This window comes from Siniperca chuatsi, linkage group LG13 (genome assembly GCF_020085105.1).
Source record: "Siniperca chuatsi isolate FFG_IHB_CAS linkage group LG13, ASM2008510v1, whole genome shotgun sequence".
Taxonomy (NCBI): Eukaryota; Metazoa; Chordata; class Actinopteri; order Centrarchiformes; family Sinipercidae; genus Siniperca; species Siniperca chuatsi.
Genome location: NC_058054.1, coordinates 22,025,506 through 22,040,751, shown reverse-complemented (window position 1 = coordinate 22,040,751; position 15,246 = coordinate 22,025,506). Strand labels below are relative to the sequence as shown.

The 15,246-nt window shown below is 46.2% G+C and overlaps 2 protein-coding genes and 1 long non-coding RNA gene across 3 annotated transcripts; 2 read left to right on the top strand and 1 right to left on the bottom strand.

Annotated features, from left to right (window-relative positions):
- The first annotated feature begins 281 nt into the window (after positions 1–281).
- LOC122886596 (protocadherin-8-like) lies at positions 282–4,377 on the top strand. The gene is made up of 3 exons (XM_044218983.1): positions 282–3,002; positions 3,133–3,358; positions 3,469–4,377. Exons 1-3 carry the CDS (start codon positions 546–548, stop codon positions 3,819–3,821), a joined length of 3,036 nt encoding a protein of 1,011 aa, XP_044074918.1. The 5' UTR covers positions 282–545; the 3' UTR covers positions 3,822–4,377.
- Positions 3,903–5,568, bottom strand: LOC122886599. Its single transcript, XR_006380388.1, has 2 exons — positions 5,457–5,568; positions 3,903–5,361 (listed from the first exon to the last, which is right to left on the bottom strand). It is a non-coding gene; the product is annotated as an uncharacterized LOC122886599 (long non-coding RNA).
- Positions 5,569–5,592: 24 nt separating this feature from the next.
- Positions 5,593–14,697, top strand: LOC122886597 (leukocyte cell-derived chemotaxin 1-like). Its single transcript, XM_044218984.1, has 7 exons — positions 5,593–5,753; positions 6,094–6,234; positions 7,308–7,448; positions 8,018–8,131; positions 12,356–12,506; positions 12,915–13,027; positions 13,724–14,697. The coding sequence occupies exons 1-7, from the start codon at positions 5,682–5,684 to the stop codon at positions 13,946–13,948; spliced, it is 957 nt and encodes a 318-aa protein (XP_044074919.1). The 5' UTR covers positions 5,593–5,681; the 3' UTR covers positions 13,949–14,697.
- Positions 14,698–15,246: the final 549 nt, after the last annotated feature.

The following is a 15,246-nucleotide window of genomic DNA, read 5'->3' as shown; positions in this document are numbered from 1 at the left end:
AGCTCAGGGACACTGCGCATCTCTGTGCCCCCCCTCCCAGTTGTCGGTGCGCAGACTCATTTAACAGCCCGAGGAACATAAACAAGCAACGGAAACTATAGCTGTATTAAATCAAGCCCCGCGTTTAGCCCACATATTGGGTGCCAAGTTTCTCCGCACAGTCCAGGAATCTCTAAACAGGGTTTAGAGGTCTTTCAGAAGTCCCCCTTTTTTCCCCCCCCTCTCAAAGCCCGGATTGGTCACAGTGCTGCTCATTTGCATGCCTCGCCGTATAAACCCTCCTGCAGACACTGCAGCCCTCTTGCGCTGAGAGAGCAGCACACCTCCAGTTTAGAGAGAGAGAGAGCGGAGCGCATCCAGAGTGCGCATTGAAAGACATATGGAATATTTATTACAGGTTTTATACAAAAATTAAACAGCCCCGGAGAGTCGACAAGAGCGGGGGAGGAATAGCTTTTTGCAGGTGCGTTTTGTTTAAACTTTAAATCGGACTCATTGCGGACAGTTTGCTGAATTTCAGATTATTTTGGAGTGAAGGTGTCAAGATGGGAGGAACAGGGTGGAACGGGCTGCTGGTGCTAGCGTGCGTCTCTTTGGCAAGCCTGGCTGCTGTCACACAAGGAAAGACGGTGAAATATCAGACATTTGAGGAAGACGCACCAGGGACAGTGATTGGAAACTTGGCCAAGGACATCTCCTCCACCCCGTCTTCCTCGGGGGGCTCCAGGACCAATTTCAGGATGATGAAACAGTTCAACTCCTCTTTCATCCGTCTGAGGGAGAGCGACGGGCAGCTGACCATAGGAGAGAGGATAGACAGGGAGCGGATCTGCAAACACACCCTGCACTGCCTCATCGCTTTCGACGTGGTCAGCTTCTCCAAAGAGCAGTTCAAACTCATCCACGTCGAGGTGGAGGTCAAGGACATCAACGACAACTCCCCCGAGTTCCCCCGGAAAGAGTCGAGTCTGGAGATCTCCGAGAACACAGCGGTGGGCACGCGGATCCCGCTGGACTTTGCCGTGGATGACGATGTTGGGGTGAACTACATCCAAAGCTACCAGATCTCCGTCAACAGCCACTTTTCAATCGACGTGCTCAGCAGGGCCGACGGGGTTAAATATGCGGAGCTGGTGCTGATGAAGGAGCTGGACCGGGAGACGCAGGCTTCTTACGCGCTGGAGCTGGTCGCTATGGACGGTGGCAACCCGTCCCGCACCGGAACAACGCGCATCAACGTCAAGGTGAAAGACTATAATGACAACAGCCCGGTGTTCGACAGGAACAGCTTCTCCGTGGACCTGCCCGAGGACGCACCGGTGGGCTCCCTCTTGCTGGACCTGAACGCGGAGGACCCGGACGAGGGGCTGAATGGCGAGGTGGTGTACGGGTTCGGTAACCAGGTGCCCACAGAAATACGCCAACTCTTCAGAGTGGACAGGAAGACCGGACGGCTCACCCTGGAGAGCCCGATTGACTTTGAAAGTAAGAACACGTACGAGTTTGACGTCCAGGCCACCGACCTGGGTCCGAACCCGAGCCCGGCCATCTGCAAAATTGTAGTGCAGGTGCAGGACGTTAACGACAACGCACCGGAGATCTCCATCACCCCCATGACGTCCATCACGGCAGGGATAGCGTACATCACCGAGGCGGCGGCCAGAGAGAGTTTCGTGGCTCTGGTCAGCACCTCGGACAGAGACTCCGGCGCTAACGGGCAGGTGCACTGCACGCTCTACGGACACGATCACTTCAGACTGCAGCAGGCGTACGAGGACAGCTTCATGATTGTGAGTACCAGCCCGTTGGACCGGGAGAAAATCCCCGAATATAACCTCACAGTGGTGGCGGAGGATCTGGGCTCTCCTCCCTTCAGGACCATCACTCAGTACACAATCAGACTGACAGACGAGAACGACAACGCTCCGGTGTTCAGTAAACCGGTGTATGAGGTGGCCGTGGTGGAGAACAACGCACCTGGCGCATACATCACCACCGTGGTGGCGCGCGACATGGACATGGGGTCAAACGGGAAGGTCAGCTACAAACTGGCGGACACATACTTCATGGGCTCCCCCATTTCCACCTTCGTGTCATTGGACCCCGCCAGTGGGTCGCTTTACGCGCTCCGGAGCTTCAACTATGAGGTGATGAAACAGCTGGAGCTCCGCATCACGGCCAGCGACGGCGGCTCCCCGCCCCTGTCCGGCAGCGCGAATGTCTATGTGAGGATAGTGGACCAGAATGATAACGCACCGGTCATCACTCAGCCGGCTCTCAATAACGGCTCCGCTGAAGTCCTCCTGCCCCGAGACTCACCGACCGGCTACGTCATCACCCGGGTGGAGGCGCGGGATGCGGATGAGGGCGTGAACTCGGAGCTGTCCTACGGGCTGGCCACCGGTGAACCCTCCGTGTTCTCTGTTAACAAAGCCACCGGAGAGATCTACCTCAACCAGGTGCTCAGCCACGACGTGGACGAAACCCTGAGCGTGACCGTGACGGTGAGTGACAACGGGAGGCCCGGGCTCACCTCCACCGCCACGCTCCACTTCCTCATCATCGCGGGCTCCCCGCCGAGCGACAGGACAGTGTACCAGTCAGGCAGCGGGGACGAGGTGCACGCGCAGTGGGACCTGTCGGTGGTGATTATCGTTGTCCTGGCGGGGAGCTGCACGCTCCTGCTGCTCGCCATCATCCTCATCGCCACCACCTGCAACCGGCGCAAGCGGGACAAAAGCGGAGAGGACAGCGACTCGTACGGGGAGAAGGGCACGCTGGAGCGGGGCAGGAACCACGTGGTGGACAACCCGCTCTTGCCTCTCCACGGATCCGGGGGAGGAACGGGCTTTGACGGACACTCCTACAGCAGCCAGACCGGTGGGTTCACCTCGGCTCACCCCGGGGGCAGCGACATGTGCTCGGCCTCAGAGGACGGCAGCGAGGTGCCCTGTGTGTATGACTCAGACAGCAACAGCAAGCTCCGAGGGAATAAACACGAGGTGAGAGGCACCTTTGGGACATTGTGCTCAAGAGGGGAGGGGAGGTGTATGGTGGAACAATGAGCAATCTGCAATGTGTTCATCCAGCAGACACTAACCTATGTTTTCCTTCTCTTCTCTCCTCCTGCAGGGCTACTCCACGCTGCCTGGCTATGGGAACGGCAAAGAGGCCGTGAGGCCCATCACTATCTGGAAGGGGAACTCTTACACCACCATCTCTGCCAGGGACCCGGCCTTCAGTGGCAAAGACAGTGGCAAGGGGGACAGTGACTTCAATGACAGTGACAGTGATGTCAGTGGAGACACTGGTCTGAAGAAAGACGGGGCAGTGGTTCCTCCCATAGGCGGCCAAAATGGTAAGGGCAGGAACAATGGCACATTTGAATGGCTATATAAAATGATCTGTACCATGTGTTTTGCTTTGGTTCTAAGTCTAACTCCACTTTCTTTTCTCTCTCTCCTTTAGGTCTGTGGGCTTGCACCAGCGAATGTAAGGTCCTGGGTCACTCAGATCGCTGCTGGAGCCCCTCAGCAGTAAGAGCCAACGCAGCGCCCTCTCCGGCCCCGACCCTCTCTTCCTTCAGCAACCTCTCCAAGACGGCCTCCCTGCCCCGGGACCCCCACCGTCGAGACAACTACTACCAGGCCCAGATCCCCAAAACCGTGGGGCTGCAGAGCGTGTACGAGAAGGTGCTGCACAGAGAGTACGACTACGTCCTGGTCACCCCACCCAGGCCTGTGAGGGTGCAGGAGATCAGTGATATAACCATCCCTGTTTACACCCCCACCCCAACACACTGTCCCAACAATGACGTCTAAAACAGACATTGCGCGCACACACACACACACACACACACACACACACACAGACAGACACACTTAAGCTCACTCAAAGAAATGTATAGTGTATTCGAAGTTTTAATTTATAATTAATTGACAATGAGAATAATGTAACTTTCTGAAGTTATTTGTTGCTGTGGAGTGTGCACATATAAGTTTATATCCTAATATTTGTGTGTTTTTGTTTGATTGTAAAAGCCACATTTGATGTCTATTCAATCACTTTGAGAAATTTTGTTAGACATGAAGTGTATCATATGCAAGTTTTGTACATACAGAGATTTTATTTTTTTATAAAAGTAATAATTAAGCAAAGATATGTAAATATGAATTGTAATTATTGATCTTTACGCACGCTGACTATTTAAAATGGCCACAGAAACTGTGCAGTTTGAGGGCCGGTGACCCACAATGTATCAAGTTGATAACGATGTATGAAAGAATTTGAATGCAATAATAAGTAATTGTACAGATTCTTTTTTTTATCATCACAATATTCTGAGAGAAAATAAACTTTGAAATACTGTTCTAAAAATGTGAGGAGTTATGTGTTTGTTCAGAAGGCTTATTATGATCCAGGTGCAGGTGAGCGGGATGTTTGTGAATGCCTTGCAGGAACATCAGTCAGGTCAGTCGCTAGAAAAAGCCAACAGGCGTCGCTGTTATTGCAGCAGTGAGCCTCTGTCCTTGCAGCCCACCAAAGAAGGTCAGTTGAGGTTTTTTTTTTCTCTTGTGAATACGATTTTGCTGGTGAGGTGCCAGAGCAGACGCCAAGGTTTTCTAGCAAATCACTCTGTCACCCCATGCATATCAAGAGCGAAGTTATTCTTTCTCATTTTCATGGACGTGATAACTGCATTTTACTGTCTAAGACCTGCATGTTAATACAAGAATCAAAGCTATGCTCAGGTTTTCATTACATACTTTGCACATACCACATACACAATGAGACTGACTATGCGTAAAGGCGCCAAAAAAGCTTTCATACATAAGAGGAAGTCTAACTAAGGATAAGTTTGATAGGCATGCAAACACAGGTGAATGAATGAACATGAAGTCCTTGTGAGCAAATCCTCCTGCTGTCCTGTCAGGATGGGTTTTTTTTTTTGGTCTAACTGCCAAATGCTCACGCTGCGCCCCTTACGTAATCCCCCCATTATCATTCATGGGTTCGGGGCATTTTTCACAACAGCAACGCAGTTCTGGATATAGAAGATACAGACCCAAGTCTGTCCAACAAGCTGCCGCTTTTCCACGCTGTCATACTGTCTCCGAGCTGGAGAAAACATGCGACATTCCGCCAGAGTCACCTTTGACCTGCAACCGTCTGTGGCGGCAGTGAGGGAGAGGAGGGAAGGTGATTTGAGGAGACGACCTCACCTTTTCTTCATCATCTTCTTAATTGCAGAACAGATCTCAGATCTACCCACCGAGGTTGTCGTAAAGCTTAATGATGTGAAACTCCGAGGATCGTAGCAGGGATCAAACTCATGGAAGTTACATGAGCAGCCTATATGAGCTTCAAAGGGAAAAAATGATGAATGCATAAGTTTTTGGCTTGAATTAGTGGTTGCTCATAATGCGGTGATCACCAACTTGGAAGTTATGTTTTACCTTTTTTTTTATTTGAAGTCACAAAGCAGTGTCAGCACTGCAGCACAGCCTACACGCGACCTGGCTGAAAGAATGCGCAGGAGTGTCCATCCCCCTCCTGAGAGAGAGAGGGGGGGACCAGACAGACAGAGAGAGAGAGAGAGAGAGAGAGAGAGAGAGAGAGAGAGAGAAAGAGAGAGAGAGGACTTAGTGGACTGGGGTTTCCTTAGGTGTTTGGATCCAGTCATGGCCGGGAACTCAGAGAAAGTACCGATCGCCTCGGCGGGACCAGAGGACATGCAGCAGTTCATGCCTCCGGTGAGTTTTCAAACAGGCCAGTGCTCCTCAGTGTGGTCGGATTATATCGGGATATGGAGGTTTATAAATGCCTATAGCATACTGTAAGTACATATGTGGGGCCAGTCACGGGCCAAAGTTGTTACTGACCTTTCATAATGCTGGACAGAGGATAAACCTGCTCTGTAACTTGTCACTGTGCAGTGACGAGACTTGTCTTTTTCAGGAATCTAGTTCAGCAGTAATAGGTAGTCTGCTCGTTTTAAGCATGCAGTTGTTGTTTTTTTTTTTTTTATCTACCAGGGTGATGTTGTGTATATGGACATGTTATCATAGTTTTGGTTCATTTGTTTTACCGTAGGCCTACTCCGCCGTGGCCGTGAAGCCCACCACCACCGGCCGCCTACTGAAGGCCGGGATCGCGGTGCTCATCGCCGGGGCCCTGCTACTGCTACTGGGGGCAGTCGGAGCTTTCTACTTCTGGAACAACAATGAAAAACACGTAAGACTAATATTTAGTTGTTTCTCTTACTTACACTGCAAAAAAAAAGTTTTTTATAAGGGACTGTAGGAAAATGATATTTTTATCAGTGTATACATTGGTGGTACACATTCAAAGTTCCATTGAGATATTAAGGTTTAAAATGAGGTGCACAATTAAACAAGTTGTACCAATTTAACACTTTTATATTATTTTGTCAGTAGGAGTTCTAAGATTCAGCCCCCCTCACCACCCCAATCATTTTCGCAGTCCCTTGACTTTCAAAAATCAAATCAAATGCAGTCTGATCTGCTAGATAATTCCTTTTGTTCCAGTGTAGTTTCACTCTACTTTCAAAAATAAGTGGCACTACCATAGAAGAAAACAGCTCTCATACTCACATCCTATAAAAATAATATCACTAGATTGAAGAAAATCTTGAAACAAGCTGTTTCGAAGTGAAGTGAAATTAATTTGTCAGTGGTACTTTTTTTTTTTTTTTTAACTTGTTTGAATTAAAAGGAGACTCAATACTAGAGTAAAGTAGGTTTTCCAAGATGGATTTTTTTTGCAGTGTGGGCAAACAGTAAAATGTAAATTAAACACTCCAGTTCCATGGTGCAGTTGGCTTGGTGAATGGAGGCGTTGTGTGTGTGGTGTGTGTTGGAGGATCCTGGCAGGGTGGAGAGGGGTGGGGGTGAGAGGGTGGGCCTCTTTGGTCCGGCTGATGCTCCAGGGGCAAGAGGTGGAAGAGATGAGAGAGAAAATGTAGCTTTCTGAGTGTTTTTTTTTCCCCAATATGAAGTTAGAAAATGCTATTAAGCCGTGATGAAACAGCTCTGTTGAAGGATCATCATCACCCAGAGCTGTGCGGATTGTATTCTTCTGACCAAGTCTGAATGAATGTGTGTGTCTGAAAGAGAAATCCTGAAAGGAGAGGCCGTATGTGTGAGGGAAAAGTCATAGGGTAAGATTGGAGAAGGAGGGTGAGGAAGAGTGTTGAAAGAGTGAGGGCTGGGGGTGGAGTGACTCTCAGGAGTCTCATAACTTACATGCCAGTCTGAAAACTTGTGTGTGTGTGTGTGTGTGTGCAGGTCTACAATGTCCACTACAGCATGAGCATCAATGGCAAAGTGGAGGAGGGTACAATGGAGATCGACACGGAAAATAACATGGAGAGATTCAGCACCGGCAGCGGGGCGGACGAGGCCGTGGAGGTCCATGACTTTGAGATTGTGAGTTGGATCTAAAATATTCAAAAATATCAGGAGGTTTCAGGTAAAAGCAGAAAACCAGACTCATCGACACACTGATCAGCGCTCTCCGAGCAATTTGGAAGAAGAAGTTGGTCAGATTTGTTCCCTTGTGGGGAGATTGGCTCACTGCAGCAGCGGAGAAATTGAGAACAAGTAGACATGTTATCTCCCTTTGGGCCAGTCAGTGTCAAGATGCATTGTCCCTCCAATTTTCATTAAATGCAGACTGGTGGTTTTTGACCTTTAATTAAAGCACCCCAATCAGGCCAATCAGACAAGTGAAGCAGCAGTTTTGGCCTTTTAACTATTAAAATTTTGACCTTTAATCACAGTGTCCCTGTGAGTGTAATTTTTTAATCTAAAACACAGTGCCAAAATGCAGCTTCACCCCAAAATGTTATCAAAATCAGCTGTGATATTACATTTGATGTACAGATCCATAGTCCCAGACATCTGCAGAGTGCTGAGGACAACACAACAACTGGAGTAGTAATGAGTTCTAACTTCCAGCTTTTTGTTTGTCCCCTTTCCTTCCTTGACCTCTCCAGGGGATCACAGGGATCCGGTTCTCAGGAGGAGAGAAGTGCTACATCAAGACCCAAGTGAAGGCTCGTCTGCCTGACGTGGAGGCTCTCAACAAGGACTCGATGACATTCGACCTGGTGGGTTGGTCTGTCTTATATGTCCTGGCAAAGCATGTTTTCTCCGTGCTTTAATGTGTTTTTTAGGGAATTCATCAATAGCGCTCACCACTCTCATGTCTGTACGCTAAATATGAAGCTACAGCCAGCAGCCGAGATAGCTTAGATTAGCATAAAGACAGGAAATGGGGGGGAAAGCGCTAGCTTTGCTCTGTCTAAAGGCAACAAAATCCATCTACCTGCGCCTCTATTTCTTGGAAATTGTATGGTAAACCTCTTCATTCCACTGACTATAGCTCCCTCTGAACGGTCTCCTCTCCCCAAAAAATGATGAGGGCCTGAACATCTTTGTGTCTTGAAGTAGTATTGGTTGTCCCGGTCGATACAGATGCAGTAGTAAAATGGTCAACAGCAATGCCTGTAAAGTACCTGGAACTTGCGTTTAGTATCTCCTCCTGAGCATTTCTGAAATGTATTTCCAGGAACTCGTCCCTACAGTGTGCAGAGAACGGTGGAAACAAAAGCAGAATCTGTGACAATGGCTACATGTTACATTCGGTTATGTTCCTGCAGTGGAAAAGAACCACAAGTGTCCGGGAGATCAACTCTGATCAACGTGTCTTTTTGCTATGCAGAAAGACCATGATAGCAGCGTGACTCTAGAGATGGCAGTGTCTGTCTATTTGGTCTCATCAACTACTGGATGGATTGCCATGAAATATACGATGAAGGAAAATCCTATTTTGCCCGCCCCTTACTCAAAACACAAATAAACAATAGAAATAGATGGTCTGTCCATTACAGTTACTTTACAAGCAATACTTACAGTAACATAAGAAAAAAAGAATCAAGAGCCATACACACTAATTCACCATCAACTAAGGAAACACATCACCTGACAACTTCATATAGTCTAGATATTTATACAACCCTTTAAATCATTCTGTAGAGAATTCCACAGTTTGATGCCAACCACTGTAGTACACATCTGCTTTAAAGTAGTCTGATGTCATCTCATACTGATGCTTACTTTTGCAAATTTTCTGGTAATATTCTGCTTTTTTCCCTATACATAACTAATAATGTCTGTAACTAACCTAAATCCTTAAGTTTCAATAGTCCTGACTTAATAAACAGTCTGCTGGTGTGTTCTCTTGAATCCACTTTATGGATAATTAAACATACACTTTGCTTTGGTCAAAACAGAAATATTCTTAGACACCTTTCTTGATTTCCGTGTGAGTTTGTTGTCCATTATCACACACAAAAATTTAAATTCAAACACTCTTTCAATATAAACTCCATCTATAGACAGTGAATTCCTTTCAACCATAAACTTAGTTTTCAAATTTAAGGATAACTTATTTCCATCAAACCATCTTTTAAGTTTGACCTTTTCATTTACAATGCTAATTGCTAAAGGTTTTAATTCATCTCCTGAACTAAATTTTTTTTGTGTCATCTGCAAACAACACAAACTGCAATATCTTTGACACTTCATAGATCTCATTGCTATAAAAAATAGAAAGTTTAGACCCCAAAACTGAGCCTTGTGGGACTCCACATTCAATCTTCATACACTCAGATGTATTAACAGCAAACTGTACGCATTGTTGTCTGGTATCTAAATAGCTGCGTAACCAGAGAACTACTCCCCTCACACCATGTGTATGTCATTTAGAAATTAAGATGGTATGATCTATAGTATCAAATGCGTTTTTAAATCAATAAATACCCCTATTGCGTATTTCTTACTTTCTATTGCTGTTGTAACTTCTTCCATTATTTTAATAAATGCTAAAGCTGTAGATCGATTTGTCAGAAAGCCATACTGACTCTCACTCAACAATTTATTCTTTTCAATAAAAGTATCTAATTTTTGTACAAAGAGTTTTTCAAGCACTTTGGAAAATTGTGAAAGCAAAGACTAGTCAGTAGTAAGTAAAGCTGTGTTTATCTCCCATTTTAAAAAGCAGAATAACCTTTGCTCTTTTCATTCTGTCTGGAAAAATATCTGTATGAAAAGAAAGATTGAAAATATAGCTTAGAGGTTTGAATAAACAGTCAGTAGTCTTTTTCACTATAATCATGTCGATCCCATCACTATCAGCTGATGTCTTATTTTTGGAGTTTGCTACACCTTTTCCTCTATAGCACCATCATCAAGTCTAAATTTGAATGTGTCCAATACTTTAGTTTATGACCAAATACCTGCAAAAACTAACAACATTCCCATCAGCCTCAGCTGAACTTTGTGTTTAGTGCTAAGTAGCAAATGTTAGCATGCTAACATCCTAAACTAAGATGGTGAACATGGTGAACATTAAACCTGCTAAACATGTTAGCATGTTAGTATTGTCACTGTGAGCACGTTAGCATTGTGCTGTTTGCATTTAGCCCAATGCACCGCCTTGATTAATCACGAATGGGTTGGACAGTTTGACCACTTACCTTCTCAAAAAGCGCTGCAGAGAATCTGTACCAAAATCCATGCATTGCAACTTATAACATTTACAACTGCAGATATGATGGGTTGTTGTAGCTGGAGAAACTTTTTATTAATGACTTACTAACATCTAATAACTGCAGCACTGATGGCTTATGGCTCATCGCCCTTTATTAACGACTTCCTCACTTTCTAATAAACCATCAAATCTGAAGATACAAATGTTAGTAGGTCATTAATAAATGGCCATGAGTTTTTCACTAATAACAAGACAGCTAACAAGACAATACAAGTTATGTCAGAGGAGGATATACATCAAGGGATATTTCAAACCTAGGAACCCAAAACATTGTTCATAATTATGGCTTATTACTGATTTCTAAGGCAATAATACACTTTTAACTATCCCATTTATAAAGCCAGCAGTTACAATTTATAAATCCTTTGTAAAGTATGAAATACTAATACTAAAAGTTGTATTAGCTACTGCATTGTTTATTCTTTGCTGAGCTTTAGAGATACACTGGCCTACAAAGTCTCACATCGCATATAACGCTAGTGTATGCTGAGGTGCTATTAGCATGAATCACCCGAGCTAATGATCTACCAGAAACACATGCTTGATTTCCATGTGTGGGTTCCCATCACTTAGCAGCTTGGTGGACTCTATTAAAATCAAAAAACACAACAGAGGACTACGCTGAATATACCATATATGCGTGTGTGAGTTGCGATCACAACACACCAACACCACCGCCTGTGATTGCTCAATTGAGGCTGTCTGATAATTTAAATCATTTAGCTCTGCATAAGCCTCACATCCACATAAATCCACATCACCAGATTTGCCCTCGTGAACGCGCACACGCACAGACACACGCGATCGCACAGTTAATTATCACGCAGGGCTGCTCTTATTGCCTCATAAAAAACCATTTATTTCACGTTTGTGCTTTTGTGTGTGTGTTTGTGTTATTGCCTCTCTTTGCCCCATAAATGATTGTTTGGTTCACGTTTGTGTATGAGTGAGAGTGCGTGTGTGTGTGTGTGTGGAGGGAGATGTTGTTATAATGGTTGCTGCAGGCTTGTCATTTGCTATAATTTAGAGTGATGGCAAATATGGGCTAGATAAGCACACACACACACACACACACAAAAATGCGTTGCCATCCAGAGAGAGAGGGTCAGATAAACTCTTATCAGTTGAGCAGTGGAGAAGGACCCCTGCTTTTATTTGTCCCCCCAGCAAATCATTTGAGCTGGAGAAAAAAAAAACTGCATTTCTGGAAGGTTGGAGGATAACATTCCCTAAACATGGCTGTGGCTAGTGCAGTGCAGCCCTCAGGAACAAATGCCTCCAGGTAAAATCCTCCCCACAGAATTCCTTTTTTACCTGCAGGCTGTGGATACAAAGTATGTAGACCTATGTTTACACAGTCTCTCCTCTGAAAACCTCATTAGTTTATCTGCAGAAACCTGCAAATTTAGGCCATCCAATCTCTTCTTCCCTTCAGATCTTGATGAGTCCTGACATGGTGTATACAGCTAAATGTTGGCGCAAAGGGAATGTGTATACTAAAGCCTCAAGGGCTTCCTTTTTACTACTTGATTTTATGTTGTTATAAGGAGCATTAACAGCGCAGCATTAATGCAGATTAGACTCGGACGGGATGCAAAGACTGTGGGCTATTTAAAGGGGAAGGCTAGTAACAAGATACAGCCAGGGATGTCTTTTGTTGGGATGTTTGTTTTTGCACTGGGTGTCAGCTCACTTCTCCTCATCTTCTTCACCCCTGAAGGAGGACGAGGTGATGCCGGCGAAATTTGAGGATGATCTGATCTGGGTGGCGGCTGACACTCCCCTCTCGGACTCCGCCTTCCTCAGCAACAAGATCAAGGATTTGTGTGGAGACCTGCCAATCTTCTGGCTCCGTCCCACCTACTCAACCAGTAAGACAGCTCGTGGTAAAGATATGAAAATATAGATCCAAAGAAAACTGAAAGTAAAAGACTTTTTTTTTTTTAAGGCTATGTGAGTTCTTTTCACAAAACAAAGAGGCTATGGGTCAAACGGTCTCAATAATTTCCATTTAACATCGCAGTTGTTTAAGCCACAGAGAGAAAAACAGGCTTAAAAGAAAAGCAGAATTCCTTTTGAAGTTTCCGAGCTCCCGAGTGTACAATTTTTAGCATGCTGTGGGGTCAAAAGTTCTCAAAACACAATTTTATTCTACTTCATCTGAGGACTTCAGAATGCTGCCAGAGAAACAGCTGTGCAATCAGGAGCCGAGCCACATTAGTGCCACTCCGCTCCTATATTTGGTCTGCTGTCAGATACTGAGACTGTGATGTGTGCAGGCGGACAGAGGAAGAGGGGGGCCGCCCTCCGCCAGCGCCGCCAGGCAGCCGGGGCCGGGGAGGAGGAGGAAGAGGACGTGGAGGCAGAGTTCAACCCGGAGAACCCCTATCAGGTGAGTCACACAAACAAACTCACACATCCTTCGTCTTCTTCGGCTGTGTTTACGTCCCGCCACAGCGCCCGCGACTGTCCGTTCAGATCTGAGGGCTACCTGAGAGGGCTTCTGCTGGGCAGAGTTTCTCACAGCTGTGCGAGCGGCAGCAGATGCCGGGGTCACGGCGGAGGGGCCCAGATTGTCACTGCAAATCTGAGTGTATGCGTGGGTGTGTTCTCTGTGCATGCGTTTTCTATGTCTGTCTGAGCCTGTCCAAAGCTTTCTTTTCAGCATTGAGGCTGTATGAATAATTCCACAACCCCCCCCCCCCGCAGCCCCTTTGCCCTGCTGAGCACACACAGACTCCCATACACAGCCCACCCCCATGCCCTCCATCCTCACCCCTTATGTTGGGCCCCATTTTCCCTAATCCCTCTGCCTTCTCACTCCAAGCATCCCCCCAACCCCTGCTACACACTCCTGACAACCACAGAGGGGGGTAAACAGCAAGCACTACGTTGAAAAAGAAAATATTTGACAACAAAAACCCACATCTGACAACATCCCCTCCTCCCCATCCCGCCTGTCGGAAATCCATTTTTAATTGGTTTGAAACGAGAGCTCTCCACCGCTACAGACGTACAGTATCACATGGCAGAATGCCACACAAACACTGTGTACACTCTGACCGCTGCCCTCTCTGTCTCCTCTCAGAGAGGCCTCGAGGGCGAGCAGGGCACCACGAACATCGACCCCATGCTGGACCACCAGGGCGTGTGCTGCGCCGAGTGCCGTCGCAGCTACACCCACTGCCAGAGGATCTGCGAGCCGCTGGGAGGGTACCACCCGTGGCCGTACCACTACCAAGGCTGCAGGGTGGCCTGTAGAGTTATCATGCCCTGCAACTGGTGGGTGGCACGCATTCTGGGTCTGGTGTAGACACCCCCGCCCACATGGGAGATGGTAGAGTCCAGGAGGGAAGAAACTAGGGAGGGATGGGGATGCAAGGGAGGGGAGATGAAGGGGCAGAGATTAGGAAAGGGAGACGGTGGCTTCTCATCATCACCTCCTGTACTTACCTGTTGGTCTGAGCAGATTCTTAGGAAATGAACAGCATCAGTAACCGTGTCCACACATTATAGGTACAGAACCTAGGACTGACATGATCTCACATGTAAAGGTACGCAGTGACTGCTCACTGCACAGCTTGTCTTGAGCTACAGCACGACATGCTGTCAAGAGAACAGAGGTTATGACATGAAACATCCAATTAAATGCATTGATTTCAAATATGTATAACGCCACCCGTTTATCTATAGGAAAAGTAAGCTTATATTTATACAGCTGGTAATCATTTCTTTGCTTTCATTCTTTGCTTTTTGTAAATAAATGTACAGGGTGCAAAGTATTTAAATAGCAGCCAGCTGACTTAAATAGCATCCATTGTTTGTTTAACTTGTCATCACTCTAGTGAGACATATTTTTGACTCCTGTGTTTTTAACTTTCCTTTCTTTCCCTTTCCTATCCTTTCTTTCCCTTTCCTATTTTGTCCTCATGCGTAGCTCTCATTAAAACAATGTACTGTACGCATTCTCTCAGAAACTTTCATCTAAATGTATTTTCATCTGCATTGAAGAAGCTATCTCAAAGTGCAATATCACCGAATAAACTTTTTTAAGTAAATAAAGTTTCAACCCTCTTATTTTTTTTTGTTCATGACCCAATGACTTTATATCCTATTTGTAAACACATATTGCGCCTAACTTATCATTGGCTTTATTTGGGACCCCCCCCCCTCCGTTGCCCCCGCCTCTGTCTTACACACTCAAAGACACTTTTCAGACGTGTCACATGTGGTAGCTGCTCCAAAGGGATGAGCAGAATGAAGTTTCCAGAGTTCTTTAATGTTGAGAGTTGCAGCTCTAGAACTCTTTAATGAGACTAAAGACTCTGTAGCCGTCACGCTCCCAGATCTTACCCACGATGCAAAGCGCTTAGCTCCTTTTGATGTCACAGAGCCGCCTCAGGCAGGGGTAGGGGGTAAGGATGGGGGCGGTGTGTTTGTGTGTGGAGGAGTATATGTGTGTGTGTGTGTGTGTGTGAGAGAGTGTTATGAAGCTAAGAGTTCCATCCAGAGCCACAAACGGGCGTTTGATCGTCATGAGAGATGAAACGATGTGTGATGAATTTAACACTTAACTCAGTGTGAGAGGCTTGATGATGCGGTTAGGAGGCT

Bases quoted from the DNA above. Each gene is read 5' to 3' on its own strand.
- LOC122886596 (XM_044218983.1), top strand. From the start codon at position 546: ATGGGAGGAACAGGGTGGAACGGGCTGCTGGTGCTAGCGTGCGTCTCT. The intron at 3,003-3,132 runs GTGAGAGGCACC...CTCCTCCTGCAG, and splicing joins TCCGAGGGAATAAACACGAG to GGCTACTCCACGCTGCCTGG. The intron at 3,359-3,468 runs GTAAGGGCAGGA...TCTCTCCTTTAG, and splicing joins TCCCATAGGCGGCCAAAATG to GTCTGTGGGCTTGCACCAGC.
- LOC122886597 (XM_044218984.1), top strand. From the start codon at position 5,682: ATGGCCGGGAACTCAGAGAAAGTACCGATCGCCTCGGCGGGACCAGAG. The intron at 5,754-6,093 runs GTGAGTTTTCAA...GTTTTACCGTAG, and splicing joins TGCAGCAGTTCATGCCTCCG to GCCTACTCCGCCGTGGCCGT. The intron at 6,235-7,307 runs GTAAGACTAATA...GTGTGTGTGCAG, and splicing joins GGAACAACAATGAAAAACAC to GTCTACAATGTCCACTACAG.